We start from the raw sequence: 18,724 nt of genomic DNA on the forward strand, positions 1-18,724 counted from the left end.
GATCACTTCCCCATGCGCTTCCCACTCTGACTCCATGATGTTGGAGTATGACACGTGGGAGCTGTTTTGCTGGAATGACACAGAAATCAAGTCTCCAGAATACGTCTAAGGCCATATGCAGAGACCCAAGGTCCCAGTTCAGATGGTGCAACTCAGCTGCCACAGTTAGCAAACTGAGATCACACAGCAGGAGGAGGACCCCAGGGAGCCATGGGTTAGGTCCTGCAGAAGAGAAAGATTGGTTACACATCTGGGGTCCCTGAACCATGGCATGGCATCTCCTGGCTGGGGCTGAGCTGGGGAGGTCATCTCCTGTAAAGAGTAAGAGCCACTGGAGCTGGGGATATGTCAGGGTCCTGAGGGCATTAACAAGGCTCAGTCACCCCAATTAGCCTCACACAGAGCCTCCACCCACACCTGCTGCCCAGGGGCTCCATTTAGTTTGTAATTCACACAGCTGGTCTCTAAACAAAAAGGAAAGGGAGAAAGGGAAGGAAGAAAAGAGGGAGGTGAAAGATAAGAAAGGGGGAAGATAAAGAGAAAATCAAGCAAGGAAGCCTCTGGTTATGAACTCATCAGTGTTAGTTCAACACCAGGAAAAGCACCATAACAAATTCATTTAGAATCCTTTTACAGCCATCAAGGACATAGCAGCTGCCAAAAAAAATATCAGTTAATACACATTATCAAGGACTAGCATCAAACTAATTTTATTTCCTTTTCTGATGGAGTAATTGGCTTGAGAGACAAGGAGGAAAGCATTGAAGTGGCATGATTCCACCCCTGCTAGGCTGAGAACAAACAGCATGGCTGGCCCAGGATGAAAACCCACCCAAGGCTCTGGTGGGCCTAACTACACAGGCAGCAAACATTTGAGGAGCTTGTACCGGTGTTGCCTGGGAAACAACCTCGGGGAGTGAGAGAGCCGGGAGCTCAGCTCCTGCCAGGGCTGTTCCTGTGACACCTGATGAGGGGAGCCACCTCCAGAGGGCACACTGACCAGAGCCATGGGGCACAAACCGCCTGGGCCACCAGTGAACCCTAAGCTAGGTAGTCTGGAAAGGACCTGTCAGGCATCCCTATGGAAGCTTTGGGCTAAGGGGCTGTTGCCGCCGCCCCCGCCCCCCCCCCCCCTCCCCCCCCCCCTCCCCCCCCCCCCCCCCCCCCCCCCCCCCCCCCCCCCCCCCACAACCAAAATGCATACAGCACCCACCCCACTACCCTCAGGGAGAGCCGCAAAATAGCAACCCCACAGTGCCAGCACACCACCCACCTTATTGCCCGTGTTTGAAAAAGTGTTTCTGAGAGGCAGAGGCTGTCTGGAGCTGCTGAGGGCTTGTGCCATTCTTGTATATCAAAAGAATCTTGATTTTTATATTTTGTCCTCTGAAATCCATTTTTAGTCTTTATACTAGGATTTCAGATGTTTATGTGCTGGGGAGGAGGAAGAAGAGGAACCTTTCAAGTAGCGTTGCGACTTGATTAAAGTTTGAGCTCCCTTTCTTACTAAGCAGTGACAGTTGCAGCAGTAGAGTATGTAGAGGATTTCAGTTGCACATGAAATCCTAAGAAAATCCCATCAGAACAGGCAGCTTCCAGCTGGTGTTCCCAGTGCGTTCCCTCTGTATGTGTGTGTGAGGCACAGAGCTAGCTTAGCTATTTTAAAAGACCTGTTTGAGGATGGAATGAATCATAGAATCATAGAATAGTTAGGGTTGGAAAGGACCTTAAGATCATCTAGTTCCAACCCCCCTGCCATGGGCAGGGACACCTCACACTAAACCATATCACCCAAGGCTTTATCCAACCTGGCCTTGAACACTGCTAGGGATGGAGCATTCACTACCTCCCTGGGCAACCCATTCCAGCACCTCACCACCCTAACAGTAAAGAATTTCTTCCTTATATCCAATCTAAACCTCTGCTGTTTAAGTTTCAACCCGTTACCCCTTGTCCTATCACTACAGTCCCTAATAAATAGTCCCTCACCAGCATCCCTCACGCCAACAGCCGCCAGAGCCACAGTGAGCAAACTGAGAGCACACAGCAGGAGGAGGGCCCCAGGGAGCCATGGGTTAGGTCCTGCAGAAGAGAAAGTTTGGTTACACATCTGGGGTCCCTGAGCCCTGGCATGGCATCTCCTGGCTGGGGCTGAGCTTATGAAGTTTAACCATGACAAGTGCAACGTCCTACACCTGGGTCAGAGCAATCCCAGGCACAGCTACAGGTTGGGCAGAGAAGACATTCAGAGCAGCCTTCTCTTCTCCAGGCTGAACAAAACTCAGAAGCCTCGGGTATCTCCACATCCTTGCCTTGATATCACTGGAGCTCCACACAGTCTGCACAGTGTCCAGATTCTTGTGGCAACTGGTGAGCGCCACACACATGATCTCGTGCCCTTTCCTGATCTGGGAAATGTCTTCCTCATCCACGAGCTCTGACTGGCTTTGGTTTTTGTCCTGGGTTCAGCAGTAGCAGTCGTTTTTCTCCTTCTTGGTAGCTGGTGCAGTGCTGTGTTTTGACTTTCGGGCTGGGAGCAATTGCTGATAGCACGTATGTTTTGAGTTACTGCTCAAATGTTTGGTTTGTCCAAGGCCTTTTTCAGAGCCTCATGCTCTGCCAGGGAGGAGGGAAAGCTAGGAGGAAGGAGAGACAGGACACCTGACCTAGGTATTCCATACCATAGCACGTCATACCCAGGATGTAACTGGGAGAGACCCGGAAGGGCTGGAGGCTCTGGGGGGATGGAGGAGGTATCGGTCGGTGCTCAGTTGGGCAGGGTGGGGTGAGTTATGGGTCGGTGGCTGGTGAGGTGTTGTATTCTCTTCACTTGTTATTTCCTTTATCATTATTGTTTGTAGTAGTAGTAGCAGTAGCAGGGACTGTGAAAACCTAGACCTTAGGCCCACTGTAGGAGAGGATCTGGTTCGAGACCATCTTAAGAACCTGAATGTACACAAGTCCATGGGACCTGATGAAATCCATCCGCGGGTCCTGAAGGAGCTGGCAAATGAAGTTGCAAAGCCACTGGCCATCATATTTGAAAAATCATGGCAGACAGGTGAAGTTCCTGATGACTGGAAAAAGGGAAATATAACCCCCGTTTTCAAGAAGGGGAAAATGGATGACCCGGGGAATTACAGACCAGTCAGTCTCACCTTTGTGCCTGGCAAAATCTGGGAGCAGATTCTCTTGGAAGGCATGCTAGGGCACATGAAAAAGAGCAAGGTGCTTGGTGACAGCCAGCATGGCTTTACTAGGGGAAAATCCTGACTGACCAACTTGGTGGCTTTCTATGACGGGGCTACAAAAGTGATGGACAGGGGTGGAGCAGTTGACGTCATCTACCTGGACTTGTGCAAAGTGTTCGACACTGTCCCACATGACATCCTTGTCTCTAAATTGGAGTGTCATCAATTTGATAGGTGGACCACTCGGTGGATAAAGAACTGGCTGGATGGTCGCACTCAAAGAGCTGTGGTCAACGGTTCAATGTCTGGCTGGAGACCAGTAACAAGTGGTATCCCTCAGGGATCGGTGTTGGGACCAGTCTTGTTTAATATCTTTGTCGCTGACATGGAAAATGGAATTGAGTGTGCCCTCAGCAAGTTTGCCGATGACACCAAGCTGTGTGGTTCTGTTGATACGCTTGAGGGAAGGAATGCCATTCAGAAGGACCTTGACACGCTTGTGAGGTGCGCTGATGCCAACCTCATGAAGTTTAACCATGACAAGTGCAAGGTCCTACACCTGGGTGGGAGCAATCCCAGGCACAGCTACAGGTTGGGCAAAAAGGAAATTCAGGGCAGCCCTGCGGAGAAGGACTTGGGTGTGTTAGTCAATGGGAAAATGAACATGAGCCGGCAGTGTGCACTTGCATCCCAGAAAGCCAACCGTATCCTGGGCTGCATCAAGAGGAGTGTGACCAGCAGGTCGAAGGAGGTGATCCTGCCCCTCTACTCTGCTCTCGTGAGACCTCACTTGGAGTACTGTGTTCAGTTCTGGTGTCCTCAACATAGAAAGGACATGGTACTGTTAGAACAAGTCCAGAGGAGGGCCACGAGGATGGTCAGGGGACTGGAGCACCTCCCATATGAAGACAGGCCGAGAAAGTTGGGGCTGCTCAGCCTGGAGAAGAGAAGGCTGCGTGGAGACCTCATAGCAGCCTTCCAGTGTGTGATGGGGGCCTACAGGGATGCTGGGGAGGGACTATTCATTAGGGACTGTAGTGATAGGACAAGGGGTAATGGGTTGAAACTTAAACAGCAGAGGTTTAGACTGGATATAAGGAAGAAATTCTTTACTGTGAAGGTGGTGAGGTACTGGAATGGGTTGCCCAGGGAGGTAGTGAATGCTCCATCCCTGGCAGTGTTCAAGACCAGGTTGGATGAAGCCTTGGGTGATATGGTTTAGTGTGAGGTGTCCCTGCCCATGGCAGGGGGGTTGGAACTAGATGATCTTGAGGTCCTTTCCAATCCTAACTATTCTATGATTCTATGATTTATGTTATACCTTAGTTATTAAACTGTTCTTATCTCAACCCGTGAGGGCTACATTCTTTGGATTCTCCTTCCTAACTCTCCAGGAGTCGGGGGAGCAAGGGGGGGAGTGAGTGCACAAGCTATGCGGATTGGTTTAAACCACAACAGTTTTTCACAGACTGAAAGCAGAGACACCAATAGAGCAGCAATAACAGAGCAGGGTGACACAGGAGGGTAGGAGCTTTTTCTGGCCTAGGCGAGAGCTGATTTTGGTATCCAGAGTCCCAGTAAATACTGACTTCCTTGCAGATTGTTTTAAAACCATTTTGAAATAGAAATGTTCAATTTGTTCTGATTTCAGTTACTTCTCTTTTGCCTTTTCTACTACATCAGTCACAAATACGTTTGAAGCTTTGGAGAAACTCAAAATCTAAAAAAGGTGAATTAAACTTAAGTTTTTAAAACCAACATATTCTGATGAAGAAATGTTTTCACATAAACCCTACTTTTCACATTAAACATTCAGCTGAAATCAGCAAATTTTTATTTATTTTTTTAAGCATAAATCTTTGTGGTGGTTTAAAACCAAACTGCACAGCTCGTCAACTCACTCTCCCCTTTGCTCCCCCAACTCCCGGAGAGTTAGGAAGGAGAATCCAAAGAATGTAGCCCCCACGGGTTGAAATAAGAACAGTTTAATAGCTAAGGTATAACATAAATCACTACTGCTACTACTACTACAAACAATAATGATAAAGCAAATTACAAGTGAAGAGAATACAACACCTCACCAGCCACCGACCCATAACTCACTCCACCCTGCCCGACCGAGCACCGACTGATACCTCCTCCATCCCCCCAGAGCCTCCAGCCCTTCCGGGTCTCTCCCAGTTACATCCTGGGTATGACGTGCTATGGTATGGAATACCTAGGTCAGGTGTCCTGTCTCTCCTTCCTCCTAGCTTTCCCTCCTCCCTGGCAGAGCATGAGGCTCTGAAAAAGGCCTTGGACAAACCAAACATTTGAGCAGTAACTCAAAACATACGTGCTATCAGCAATTGCTCCCAGCCCGAAAGTCAAAACACAGCACTGCACCAGCTACCAAGAAGGAGAAAAACGACTGCTACTGCTGAACCCAGGACAAAAACCAAAGCCAGTCAGAGCTCGTGGATGAGGAAGACATTTCCCAGATCAGGAAAGGGCACGAGATCATGTGTGTGGCGCTCACCAGTTGCCACAAGAATCTGGACACTGTGCAGACTGTGTGGAGCTCCAGTGATATCAAGGCAAGGATGTGGAGATACCCGAGGCTTCTGAGTTTTGTTCAGCCTGGAGAAGAGAAGGCTGCTCTGAATGTCTTCTCTGCCCAACCTGTAGCTGTGCCTGGGATTGCTCTGACCCAGGTGTAGGACGTTGCACTTGTCATGGTTAAACTTCATAAGCTCAGCCCCAGCCAGGAGATGCCATGCCAGGGCTCAGGGACCCCAGATGTGTAACCAAACTTTCTCTTCTGCAGGACCTAACCCATGGCTCCCTGGGGCCCTCCTCCTGCTGTGTGCTCTCAGTTTGCTCACTGTGGCTCTGGCGGCTGTTGGCGTGAGGGATGCTGGTGAGGGACTATTTATTAGGGACTGTAGTGATAGGACAAGGGGTAACGGGTTGAAACTTAAACAGCAGAGGTTTAGATTGGATATAAGGAAGAAATTCTTTACTGTTAGGGTGGTGAGGTGCTGGAATGGGTTGCCCAGGGAGGTAGTGAATGCTCCATCCCTAGCAGTGTTCAAGGCCAGGTTGGATAAAGCCTTGGGTGATATGGTTTAGTGTGAGGTGTCCCTGCCCATGGCAGGGGGGTTGGAACTAGATGATCTTAAGGTCCTTTCCAACCCTAACTATTCTATGATTCTATGATTCATTCCATCCTCAAACAGGTCTTTTAAAATAGCTAAGCTAGCTCTGTGCCTCACACACACATACAGAGGGAACGCACTGGGAACACCAGCTGGAAGCTGCCTGTTCTGATGGGATTTTCTTAGGATTTCATGTGCAACTGAAATCCTCTACATACTCTACTGCTGCAACTGTCACTGCTTAGTAAGAAAGGGAGCTCAAACTTTAATCAAGTCGCAACGCTACTTGAAAGGTTCCTCTTCTTCCTCCTCCCCAGCACATAAACATCTGAAATCCTAGTATAAAGACTAAAAATGGATTTCAGAGGACAAAATATAAAAATCAAGATTCTTTTGATATACAAGAATGGCACAAGCCCTCAGCAGCTCCAGACAGCCTCTGCCTCTCAGAAACACTTTTTCAAACACGGGCAATAAGGTGGGTGGTGTGCTGGCACTGTGGGGTTGCTATTTTGCGGCTCTCCCTGAGGGTAGTGGGGTGGGTGCTGTTGCATTTTGGTTGTGGGGGGGGGGGGGGGGAGGGGGGGGGGGGCGGGGGCGGCTGCAACAGCCCCTTAGCCCAAAGCTTCCATAGGGATGCCTGACAGGTCCTTTCCAGACTACCTAGCTTAGGGTTCACTGGTGGCCCAGGCGGTTGTGCCCCATGGCTCTGGTCAGTGTGCCCTCTGGAGGTGGCTCCCCTCATCAGGTGTCACAGGAACAGCCCTGGCAGGAGCTGAGCTCCCGGCTCTCTCACTCCCCGAGGTTGTTTCCCAGGCAACACCGGTACAAGCTCCTCAGATGTTTGCTGCCTGTGTAGAGTTAGGCCCACCAGAGCCTTGGGTGGGTTTTCATCCTGGGCCAGCCATGCTGTTTGTTCTCAGCCTAGCAGGGGTGGAATCATGCCACTTCAATGCTTTCCTCCTTGTCTCTCAAGCCAATTACTCCATCAGAAAAGGAAATAAAATTAGTTTGATGCTAGTCCTTGATAATGTGTATTAACTGATATTTTTTTTTGGCAGCTGCTATGTCCTTGATGGCTGTAAAAGGATTCTAAATGAATTTGTTATGGTGCTTTTCCTGGTGTTGAACTAACACTGATGAGTTCATAACCAGAGGCTTCCTTGCTTGATTTTCTCTTTATCTTCCCCCTTTCTTATCTTTCACCTCCCTCTTTTCTTCCTTCCCTTTCTCCCTTTCCTTTTTGTTTAGAGACCAGCTGTGTGAATTACAAACTAAATGGAGCCCCTGGGCAGCAGGTGTGGGTGGAGGCTCTGTGTGAGGCTAATTGGGGTGACTGAGCCTTGTTAATGCCCTCAGGACCCTGACATATCCCCAGCTCCAGTGGCTCTTACTCTTTACAGGAGATGACCTCCCCAGCTCAGCCCCAGCCAGGAGATGCCATGCCATGGTTCAGGGACCCCAGATGTGTAACCAATCTTTCTCTTCTGCAGGACCTAACCCATGGCTCCCTGGGGTCCTCCTCCTGCTGTGTGATCTCAGTTTGCTAACTGTGGCAGCTGAGTTGCACCATCTGAACTGGACCTTGGGTCTCTGCATATGGCCTTAGACGTATTCTGGAGACTTGATTTCTGTGTCATTCCAGCAAAACAGCTCCCACGTGTCATACTCCAACATCATGGAGTCAGAGTGGGAAGCGCATGGGGAAGTGATCTCCCAGAGTTTTCAGCTTGAGGTGCATTTCTCCTGTGTCTATGCCTACGAGCAGGTGGTGAGGCTGCCCTTCGCTCTCACTGCTGTTGACAAGTGAGGGGACCCTCTTCACTTCACTGCTGACATGAAAGAGCTTGCATAAAACTAGATGCCTTCAATGAGGTGATCTGCAAAGGCCCTGGGGAGCCACTAGAGAGCTCTGAGATCAGGCTACCTCCCTTTCTCTTCCCAAAATGGTTTTTCAACACGAGGTTTGCGCCTGGGGCAGAGCCAAAGAAGGGCATGCACAATCTACCTTTCTCATAGTGCCATGATACAGCAATGAATGCGTGTGCAATGAAGTGAGTTACCTTGTCTTACTTACACGTGCCCACTCTTGCACAGACACACCAGGCACGTGAAACTTGCTCACTCCCAGGTGCCAAGGGACCACACGTGCCATCCACATGTGTGCCATCTCCCCATGGAGCCCAGAAGAACTGTCTCTGCTCATCCCAGCAACTGACAGACACACATGACTTAGAGCAGATGCTTTGGGACAGTCTTGCTCCACAGGCACCTTTGTCTCCACATCCTGGAGGTCATCACTGACCACCAAAGCCTTCAGCTTTTCTTCCACTCTTTTCTTGTCTTACTCCTTCTTCTCCAGAACATCCATTCCACCTCCTCCCAGGCACTACAGAAACACACACCCCAGGGTGAATTCAGGGGTGGGACCCAGGTACCCAGCAACACAGAAACATTGGTATGCTGACTACAGTGATTTAATACATGAGCATGGCTTAGGCAGCCAGAGGCATGAGGGTGAAGAGTGAGCACTGAATTTGACTTTGGGCTGGGCTTAGTAAAGAAGTGGCTGCATGTTCCTGGGTACCGTGATGCAGGGAAGCCATCAGATTGGGGAGCCAGACTCAGCACATCCCCATGCTCAGGTGGTGCCATATCCCTTGCTTGCGGTGCCAGTGTGAAAGCTGTCTTAAATACGAATTCACTCCTCTAAACAAGATAACAAGGTTTTATTAAGGGACAAAGTCAATAAAGCAAAAGCAAACAGCGCTGGGCGCATGACTGTAGCCAGAGGCCCAAACGATTAGTATTTGTCACAGGTTTATATACTTTCACAATTCCATTAGTCACATACATATTCATAATTCCTGCGTATAGGCAGGGAACATTATAACTAAGTCCAGTAATTTATTATCATAAGTCTCCTCCTCTTGGTGTCTGCGCACTGCTCTTCAATAATTGTGGGCAGGGGTCTTGAGGATGAAGTAAGCAGTCTTCCTCATCTGAGTAGGGGTCTTCAAGATGAAGTAAGCAGTCTTCCTCACAGTGTGCTTTTCACCTTCAGCACAGTTGAACACCCCAGTAACCACACAACTCGCTAAAACCAGCCATAGCTGTAATTATTCTGATAACTAACAAAGACTTAAAACAGTGTGACCTTCCTGCAAAATTTATAGCAGGACAGGCAGACAAGGAGTATCCCAAGCTAGCAGATGTTTGGGAGGCTCTGTCTCTGAAATAACTGATAAGTAGAAGGATGGTGTGAAATAACTCATTCCTGTTTAGTGGAGTCACTAAATCTTGTTATCTCACCACAGATTTACAACACAAACATTGTTCTTTAAAGCTAAAGATACTTTAGAGGACCAGTGTGAAACAATTAACTCACATTTAGTGGGGCCACTAAATTCCACAGACTAACAACATAAACATTGTTCTCTTTCTACAACCTAAGTTAAGCTAAAAAAATACTTTAACTCTATATTTTACAGGCACTAGCTTTTCTTCTATCAAGCATGCAAACCCCTCCCCCCTTCTTCTTTTTACCTTTACAGATTCTTCTACTATACGACTCCATTTTGCTCATCTTGTGTCTTTATCGAGCTTTGTTTTTGTTACTATAAACTTGTATAGTTATATCCACATAACCACACCTATGATTTGCGAAAGCCAATACATTTATGTGTTTATCACAGCTGCGTCCTACGGGGTGCTGCCGGCTGGAAGGCAGCTCCAAAACCTGCCGGGCACCGGCCGATGGCCCTACCAGAGTCGTCGGGGCTGCACCGAGCCAGGCCGGCAGCGCAGGGGCCTTGAAAGGAGCAGGATGTTCTGCAGCACTCAGCAGCCTCCAAGGACAGAGGCTGTTTGTTATGGATATCCTCCCGGGGACGTGGGGGTTGTTTGTTTCCCGTTCCCCGCGATCAGGCTGACCCATGAGGGGCAGACACACAGAGGCACAGACCTTGCACTTGGGGGGCGGCGGGCCCAGCCCTCCTCCCCGGCCCTTCTGCTGCCGCTGCCGATCCCTGCCCGCCCCGCCGCTGCCGGGCACTCGCATTATGACAACGCCGCCACAAAGGCATCGCGGGGCCGTGGCAGGGCCTGCGGCCTCCCCCCAGGCCTCCCTCCAGCCCTACCCCGACCTACCCCAGGCCTCCCCGCGGCCTCCCTCCGGCCTCCCCCAGGACTCTCCCGGGCTTACCCCAGCCTCCACCCAAGTACCTTCCCTGGCTTCCCCGGGGCTTCTTCCCGGCCCCCTCCCGCAGGCCTCCCACCGTCCCAGGCAGGCCACTGGGCCCCGGGCTGTCCCCGGGGTCTCTTCAGGCACCCACCCTGCAACCCCTCGGCTGCCCTGACTCTCCCTGCCGCTGGTCTTAGCGTCTTCCTGGCTGAGCTCCAGGTGCTGCCTTGGAGAGACCACCCGTGTGTGCTGCAGCCTCCTCTGCCAGGAGACACTCTAGGCAAAGAGGGGGGAAGCAGACAAATGTGCTCGCCAGGACAGCCCCGGCGACCACAAAGCTGCTCTGAAACTCACGGGGTTTCGCTCTCTTTTTAAAAAGAATAATAAAACCGCAAAGCTCCCCCCCCCCCCCCCCCAATCCTATTACTCTGTTGCTTTCTAAGCCTTCGGGCTGTGCTGATTTTGCATCTCTAATCGAGTCTGTGCAAGCTTCTGTCAACTGCTTTATACAACACATAATGGAAAGCAGAGATTCTCACTCAAAAGCTGGCAGCCAGGGATGACAGGAGGCCTTTTCTCTCTTCTTTTTCTAATTGGTTGTTCATTAGGCTGTGAGCAGGGTCAAGTGCTAAACACTATTGTTTTCTGGCTTTCACTGTGGTTAGAAAAAAACCTGGGTTGATGTTCACATTTACCACTGTGTTGTGGTGACTGTAGCAATTAAAGCACAGAGTATATAATCAATATATATCAAGAAGCATCACCTTGAGTGATTACTGCTGTTGGCAGCCAGTTACTGTTTCCCAAACAAAGCATGGTAGGACCAAACCTTCATCCCTCCATCTCTCACCAGATCTTAGATGTCAGAAGTCATTAAGAAACCAGCCAAAGCCACTGTACGTTCTGGTTGTGAAATGGCATGTGTTCAGTACACAGTTATCTGGCCTTCATATGTTCTGCTGTGGTATCTGCTGTTACTGCTGCGTCAAAAGCAGGTACCACAAAACAGTTGGATGCACATACCCCCACATTCCTGGGGATTTTGTGGATACTGCCCTGTTTGGGATCCCACCAGGGCGGTGAATTGGGTCAGCAGTCAGGAGCCATTGGCCAATGGGAAGGGCCATGGGTGCTGGAGGATGGACTTTGGGAGGGTCTAGAGCTGAAGGATGCTAAGCTGGATCTTGTGCAATCACCAAGCAGTGTGTTTGGGGGGGGGGGCAAGGATGAGCTGCTGGAAGGCAATATAAGGCACGAGGCGGGGAGCACGAGAGTGACTGGGCGTTGGTGGCTAGAGGAGCACAGAGCATCCTGGCGATGGTAAGTGGGGTGATAACAAGGCAAGAGCTTGATGCTGGTGGGATGTCTCAGGACTGCTGTGGAGAACAAGGAGCAGAGCAGAGAGTAAGCCCTCCTTGCTTGGAGCTCTGGGGTCTGGTGGAGGGTGAGCTATGTGCTGCCAGACTGGAGTGGGGCTTTTGGCACTGCATCGCTCCAGCCACCCGCCCCATCTGGCTCTTATCCATGTCTGATAAGGAGACTCCAGTGTCCAGGGCTCATCCAGCACCACACCATGAATTTCCCTAAAGAAGTCCATTATCCGTATCATGGGGGAGATTGACTTAATCTGTGTCTTTGTGGCATTAATTTTAGTTGTGTCCAAAGCTTTGGAGTTTTTTTTATCCCATTGTCTCCTTGTTAAGGATATGTGTTACTGGAAAAGCAAGGATCCTTTTGCAAATCCTGGCTCTTCAAAAGAGCTGTAGTGGGAAGAGGGGAAACTCCTTTCCTCTTTGGGGAGCCTGGGCTGATGCCTCAGCTATGCAGTTTTACTTAAAGTGCCTGTTCTTACTGAAATGTGGCTTTATCACTGCCAGCACATCCCTGCAGGTCCAAGGTCTGGTTTCTTCCACCCCCTCATTCAGGAATAGGTCCCTAAATTCAGGACAATATTTGACCCTTGTGTTAGCCTGGGGGGGGGGGGGGGGGGAAAGGAAGGTATCTGTTTATTTGGGATAAGAAATTACTTTGTGCCATTGAACATAGAGTTTTTGGAGGATATACAGTACAGAAATTATCACACCCAGTGCCTGAGTGTGGGCTCTTTATGGATGATTGCAAACATCTCCAACGAGTATACTAAAACCAAGTTACCCAGAACCTGTTTCTTTTCACAGGAAAGGAATGTGAGATGCTTGCTGCTCGTCTCTGCCCTCTGCCTGGCTGGCTGTGAAGGCAACAAGAGTGAGTCTCCCTGTCCACTGTCTCTGCTGGGTCACAGATGCGTACTATGGAAAGGAGAGGTCAAGCCCTCAGATGATCTGTGTCCAGGTTCCTCATTCAGGGCACTGCTGAAGGCTGCTATGAGGAGATAACAGAGCAGGGCTCAAGGGGAGGCAGGAACTGGGGTGCAGGGGCCAGCAAAATAGGCAGAAACCTCAGGCTCTCCATCCCACTCACGTGCAGTATATAACCCGTGGAGATGGGCACAGGGGCTGTGACGTACCACCACTCTCCTTGCTAGCTGGTGGCAGGATCCATAGCTCTGATCCACATTACAGCCATGCTGAGGAGCTCTCCCAGGCTCTCACATGCATCCTCCCAGGCAAGCCAAGGGGCAGGTTCTTCCTCAGGTATGCCTGCCCTGGCTCTAGGTGAGGATCTCAGCCCTGGTGAGCTGTGCAGGGCTTCATGCCATGGGTGAGTTTGTTCTCACATCTCTCACAGAGGAGATGTTCTTGCTGAGTTTCAGCTTTCTCACCTTTCCTTTGCTGCAGGGGAGATGATGAGCCCCAGGCTAGGGGCTGCCCTCCATCTCAAGAGGAGCCTGAATGCCTGCCTGCCAAACCCATGCCAGCACCAGGGGCACTGCCAGCTGATGGAGGACAGACCCATTTGCAGCTGCAGACCGGGCTTCACAGGGGCATTCTGCCAAGGTAGGGGATGCTATGAGCCCTCCATAGTCTGATCAGGGGCACCAGAGGGAAGGGTGATGGGCATGGTGCACTGGTGTTACCACTGCTCTCCAATGCAGGCTCCAGGAGCACATCCCAGCTCCTGCCTGCCACCACCGCCATGTCCTGACTACACATTGGTACAAAACCCAGTCACAGGCCATTTCCTTCCTCCCCAAAAGTCTTAATTATTTAATTTCTTGTCTGCCAAGAAGCTGTGCCAGGGCACCATGGCATGCTGCAGAGCACAGCTGCCTTGCAGTGTCAGAACAAGCACACATATTCCACACAGCTCCAGTGAAGCCTCTTCCAGACACTGGCCAAAACCTGTGTCTTCTTCATCTGCAAGAGAGGATCCCTGTCCCTGTCTGGTGTCCTTGGCAGGCTGCAGTGATTCTGTAGACAGCCCTCAAAAGGGGCCATACCCACAACATCTGCCTTTGATGTCCTGAGTTTAAGGACTGTGTCTGTTCAGGGTAGCAGTGGCCATAGACTTGTGCAGGTCTTAAGCAACCAGGAGAAAGTAAGAGACCCACATTAATGTCTGTATGTTAACACAGGTTTGTCTTTTGCCCAGTGTCTGTGAAGAGCCCCACCAGCATCCTCCAACCAGGATGGGATGAGGGTCTGCTGAGCTCAGTGGGACTGTGCCACTCCATAGTTGACCTAGGGCTCCTTCAGGCCCTTATTGCTATTGCAGATGGCTTTTTTCCCCTAGATATGGTACTGAAGCTGTCCTGTGAGGAAGAGTACATGAAGATGATGGTGAGGAAGGAGGCATTTGAACTCCTGAAGATCCCCCAGCAGCTTGTCCATTTGAGGAACCAGGCATGCAAGGTCTCAGAAAGGGAAGAAGAGGGTGAGCTGTTTTTTGCAGCCACTCTCACAGGTGAAAACCACACTGCTTGTGGATCAATAATTCAGGTAAGGATCCAGCAGAGCCTCTCTGCGTAGCTCTGAAGCCATGAGAGGAGCAGATGTACAGAGTGTAGACAGCAAAGGTGAAGCCCCAGGAGCTTTTCCTTTGATATCAGGGTGCTGTAAAGTTCTCATTCCCCTTGGAAGGCTTCACTGGGGGCTGTTGGAAAGCTCTAGCTATCACCTAGATAACAGCCTGCAGCTTTCTGGTAGCATCCTCTGAGCTCTGCAGTCCTGGCTATAGCCCCTTGGTCCCTCACTTGATTCATGGGTCAGGGAGGGTTCAGAAGAACCAGTGCTCCGACTCTGCATTGCCCTCACCTGTGGTCACTCTGCTGATTCCTGCCTGCTCTGATGATGCTTGTCAGCAGCTTGAGCAAAACCCCAGCAGATATCCAGGCCTGGAGCAGCTGAGTTGCACCGTCTGAACTGGACCTTGGGTCTCTGCATATGGACTTAGACATATTCTGGAGACTTGGTTTCTATGTCGTTCCAGCAAAACAGGTCCCACGTGTCATACTCCAACGTCATGGAGTCAGAGTGGGAAGCGCATGGGGCAATGATCTCCCGGAGTTTTCAGCTTGAGGTGCATTTCTCCTGTGTCTATGCCTACGAGCAGGTGGTGAGGCTGCCCTTCGCTCTCACTGCTGTTGACAAGTAAGTGGTCCCTCTTCACTTCACTGCTGACATGAAAGAGCTTGCATAAAACTAGATGCCTTCAATGAGGTGATCTGCAAAGGCCCTGGGGAGCCACTAGAGAGCTCTGAGATCAGGCTACCCCCCTTTCTCTTCCCAAAATGGTTTTTTCAACATGAGGTTTGGGCCTGGGGCAGAGCCGAAGAAGAGAGGCATACCTTTCTCCTAGCCTCAGTGCTCGAAACCAGCTATTCAGAAATAAAGGGTGGGAACTAGGAGATGCCCCCACCATGCCCCTGTGGAGGTGCAGGTCAGGACCTCCTGAGTTGCCTTTCTCATAGCTCTCACAGGCCAGCCAGTCAGTGGGAACTCCTGGAGCTCCTTGCCTCTGTCTGCACACTGTGGACATACCAGCCAGGAGACAGCTTGGGGCCTGGCTCTCACCTGAGAGCAGAGGCACATTCCAAGTCAGCTCACCTCTGCCATTGGCCTGATTTGCAGTATGTCCTTCCTGCCTTATTCTGTTTGTGAGGTCTCCTCCTCTCTTCTCAGGCTGGTGCAGTTTGTGGTCAGAGAAGGACACTTCAACGTTAGCATGAGATTGTACAAGACCCCCTCTTACCTCCAGCCCTATCACCTGCCAGCTGTGGCTGTCCCTGTCACAGGCACACTCTATGTTCTGCTGAAAATAGAAGGACAGCACCAACTCAAGTACTTCCTCCTGAGTGTTGAGGACTGCTGGGCCACACCGAGCGCAGATCCCTACCAGGACGTGCAGCACAAGCTTATTGAGAAGGGGTGAGTGGAGTGCCTGTAGCTCATCTGGTCTCCTTGCACCATGAGCACAGTCATATCTCTTTGCTGGGTGCTAAAGACAGGTTGCTGTGAGGGAGCAATGACACCATCATTTTCATGGATGGAACCTATGGTGGACACCATCATTGAATAGGTGGAACAGCCCCATAGATGATCCCTCTAACCACTCTAAACTAAGCCCCCTCTCCTGACCCTGCTCTGCTTCCAACAGCGCTGCCTTCCCTTAAGCATCAGTTCTGGACAACTGGTGACCTTGCTGCAGTGTGCAGAGAGGTCTCTGCTGAAGAGCTTGCATTAAAGGTGGCTGCAGCCAAGTTAAAGCTGGTAACATGGATGTCTGGGAAGTGGAAACCACAGCCAGGCTCACTGCACCCATGCAGAGCAGCTGTGGCTCCCTGGAGTGAGACACGAGCCAGCTCCTGTGGTGGTAACAGTTCCTCCTGAAACTGGGCACAATGCAGGGTGCAAAGAAAAGGCATCCTCACTAGTACCAAGACAAATAGTTCTGTTCAGAAAAGCCTGGGGGCTGCACCCAGTCCCTGTGTGCTTGGTGTCCCAGGCTGGGATGCTCCCCATTGTTTACCCCTGCTGTCCCAGGTGTCCCCATGATGAGACAGTGACATACCTGAACAACTTTGGAGAGAAAACTACTGCCAAGTTCAGCTTCCAGATGTTCCAGCTTGTCGGTTACCCCGAGGTTTTCCTGCACTGCCATGTCCAGCTCTGTCTCCCCAATGGCCCGGAGCCCTGTGCCAAGGTGAGCTCTCCCAGTGGTCTGAACAGTGCCCTGGCCATGCAGAGGGACCTGCTGTTTGGAGAAGGGGCTCTGCTCTGATTTTGGATGCCTCAGCACAATAAACACCTCCCAGCAGCAGGAGCTCAGCCCAGCACCTTGAACTAAAGGTACAAGGGCTTGAACCCACCAGAAAGCTCCTTTCCCTCTTCCTTCTGTCTGTTGGGCATTTACAGGAGGAGAGGTTTATGATAAGATCTGGGGAGGAGCAGGCTCCTCTGGGGTCTTGACCACTCCCAGGCTGCAGCCCCAGTGGTGCCTCTGCCAGGGGCAGACCACCAGGATTTGCTCTTGCCCCTGGAGCGGGCTTCTCCCCTGCCCTCTGCTCCCAACGCCTTTCTCTTGGCTTTGTCCACAGCAGTGCCCCAGGCACCGGTGGAGCAAGCGGGCACTGGCCAATGACTACAGTAAGATTGTCTCCTATGGGCCCATCCACCTGCTGGCTGCTCCTTCCTTGGGAGCAGAGACCCACCATTCCTGGACTGACCAACATGACGTGGGGGGTATGTATGTCCCTCTGGGGAGGGCAGGAGCAGCTCACAGACCCTTGCAACTCTCTAGGCAATGCCAGGTTCTTTAAAAGGGCTGCTAAAGTCACTGCTCTGCACAGGAGTGTGGAGTCTTTCAGGTGTCATGGCCATGCAGGGCATGCTCCAGGAGCCAAACCAGCAGAGAGAGGTTGGCTCTGGTGAATGGCTCCATATTGGGCACAAGTCAGGCTGAGCAGGGTGGGAAGGGACCAAGAGTCAGGAGCCAGGTGAGGAAGGCAGGGCTCTCACAACGGACCTCTGCATCAACACAGTGAGGCAAGCTCCTTCTGAGCACTGACGACAATCCAGGAGATCCAAGCAGAGGTCCAGGACCAAGGTCACCCACAGCATAGCTCAGACCAGCTGCATGAATGATGGACTAAATGGAGCCCCTGGGCAGCAGGTGTGGGTGGAGGCCCCATGTGAGGCTAATTGGGGTGACTGAGTCCTGTTGATGCCCTCAGGACCCTGACATACCCCCAGCTCCAGTGACTCTTACCCTTCACAGGAGATGACCTCCCCAGCTCAGCCCCAGCCAGGAGATGCCATGCCAGGGCTCAGGGACCCCAGATGTGTAACCAAACTTTCTCTTCTGCAGGACCTATCCCATGGCTCCCTGGGATCCTCCTCCTGCTGTATGCTGTCAGTTTGCTCACTCTGGCGGCTGTTGGCGTGAGTCGTCGGGCAGCGTAGAAAGCAGATGTTCCCAAATAAATGTGGCAGCAGCAAAGAGGAACCTGCCTGTGTCTTCATAGGGGTGTTTGGGGAAGGAGGTGATGGTTAGATGCAAACAGTGCTTCAAGGATGAGCCACATCAGAGTGTTTTGGTTCCCTATAGCATCGCTGGGACCTTCTCGTCCCCTCCTGGCCCATGCTCTCAAGCATAGAATCGTAGAATAGTTAGAGTTGGAAAGGTCCTTAAGATCACCTAGTTCCAACCCCCCTGCCATGGGCAGGGACACCTCACACTAAACCATATCACCCAAGACTTCATCCAGCCTGGCCTTGAACACTGCCAGGGATGGAGCATTTGCAACTTCCCTGGGAAACCCATTCCAGTGCCTCACCACCCTTACAGTAAAGAATTTCTTCCTTATATCCAATCTAAATTTTCCCTGTTTAACCCATTACCCCTTGTCCTATCACTACAGTCACTAATGAAGAGTCCATCCCCGGTCCCCTTCAGATACTGGAAGGCTGCTATGAGGTCTCCATGCAGCCTTCTCTTCTCCAGGCTGAACAGCCCCAACTTTCTCAGCACATCATCTTCATACGAGACGTGCTCCAGTCCCCTGACCATCCTCGTGGCCCTCCTCTGGACTTGTTCCAACAGTTCCATGTCCTTTTTATGTTGAGGACACCAGAATTGTACACAATACGCCAAGTGAGGTCTCACGAGAGCAGAGTAGAGGAGCAAGATCACCTCCTTCGACCTTCTGGTCATGCTCCTTTTGATGCAGCCCAGGACATGGCTGGCTTTCTGGGCTGCGAGCGCACACTGCTGGCTCATGTTCATTTTCTCATCAACCAGCACCCCCAAGTTCTTCTCTGCAGGGCTGCCCTGAA

General features: G+C 51.1%; 1 protein-coding gene across 1 annotated transcript; it reads left to right on the top strand.

Moving 5' to 3' along the window:
* Window positions 1–11,803: 11,803 nt before the first annotated feature.
* On the top strand, window positions 11,804–17,879 carry LOC117438014 (pancreatic secretory granule membrane major glycoprotein GP2-like). Its single transcript, XM_034073359.1, has 9 exons — window positions 11,804–11,831; window positions 12,689–12,755; window positions 13,289–13,447; window positions 14,184–14,389; window positions 14,880–15,040; window positions 15,572–15,817; window positions 16,433–16,592; window positions 16,987–17,131; window positions 17,757–17,879. The coding sequence occupies exons 1-9, from the start codon at window positions 11,829–11,831 to the stop codon at window positions 17,849–17,851; spliced, it is 1,242 nt and encodes a 413-aa protein (XP_033929250.1). The 5' UTR covers window positions 11,804–11,828; the 3' UTR covers window positions 17,852–17,879.
* Window positions 17,880–18,724: the final 845 nt, after the last annotated feature.

This window comes from Melopsittacus undulatus, chromosome W (genome assembly GCF_012275295.1).
Source record: "Melopsittacus undulatus isolate bMelUnd1 chromosome W, bMelUnd1.mat.Z, whole genome shotgun sequence".
NCBI lineage: Eukaryota > Metazoa > Chordata > Aves > Psittaciformes > Psittaculidae > Melopsittacus > Melopsittacus undulatus.

Bases quoted from the DNA above. Each gene is read 5' to 3' on its own strand.
- LOC117438014 (XM_034073359.1), top strand. The intron at 15,818-16,432 runs GTGAGTGGAGTG...CTGCTGTCCCAG, and splicing joins CACAAGCTTATTGAGAAGGG to GTGTCCCCATGATGAGACAG. The intron at 17,132-17,756 runs GTATGTATGTCC...TCTCTTCTGCAG, and splicing joins TGACCAACATGACGTGGGGG to GACCTATCCCATGGCTCCCT.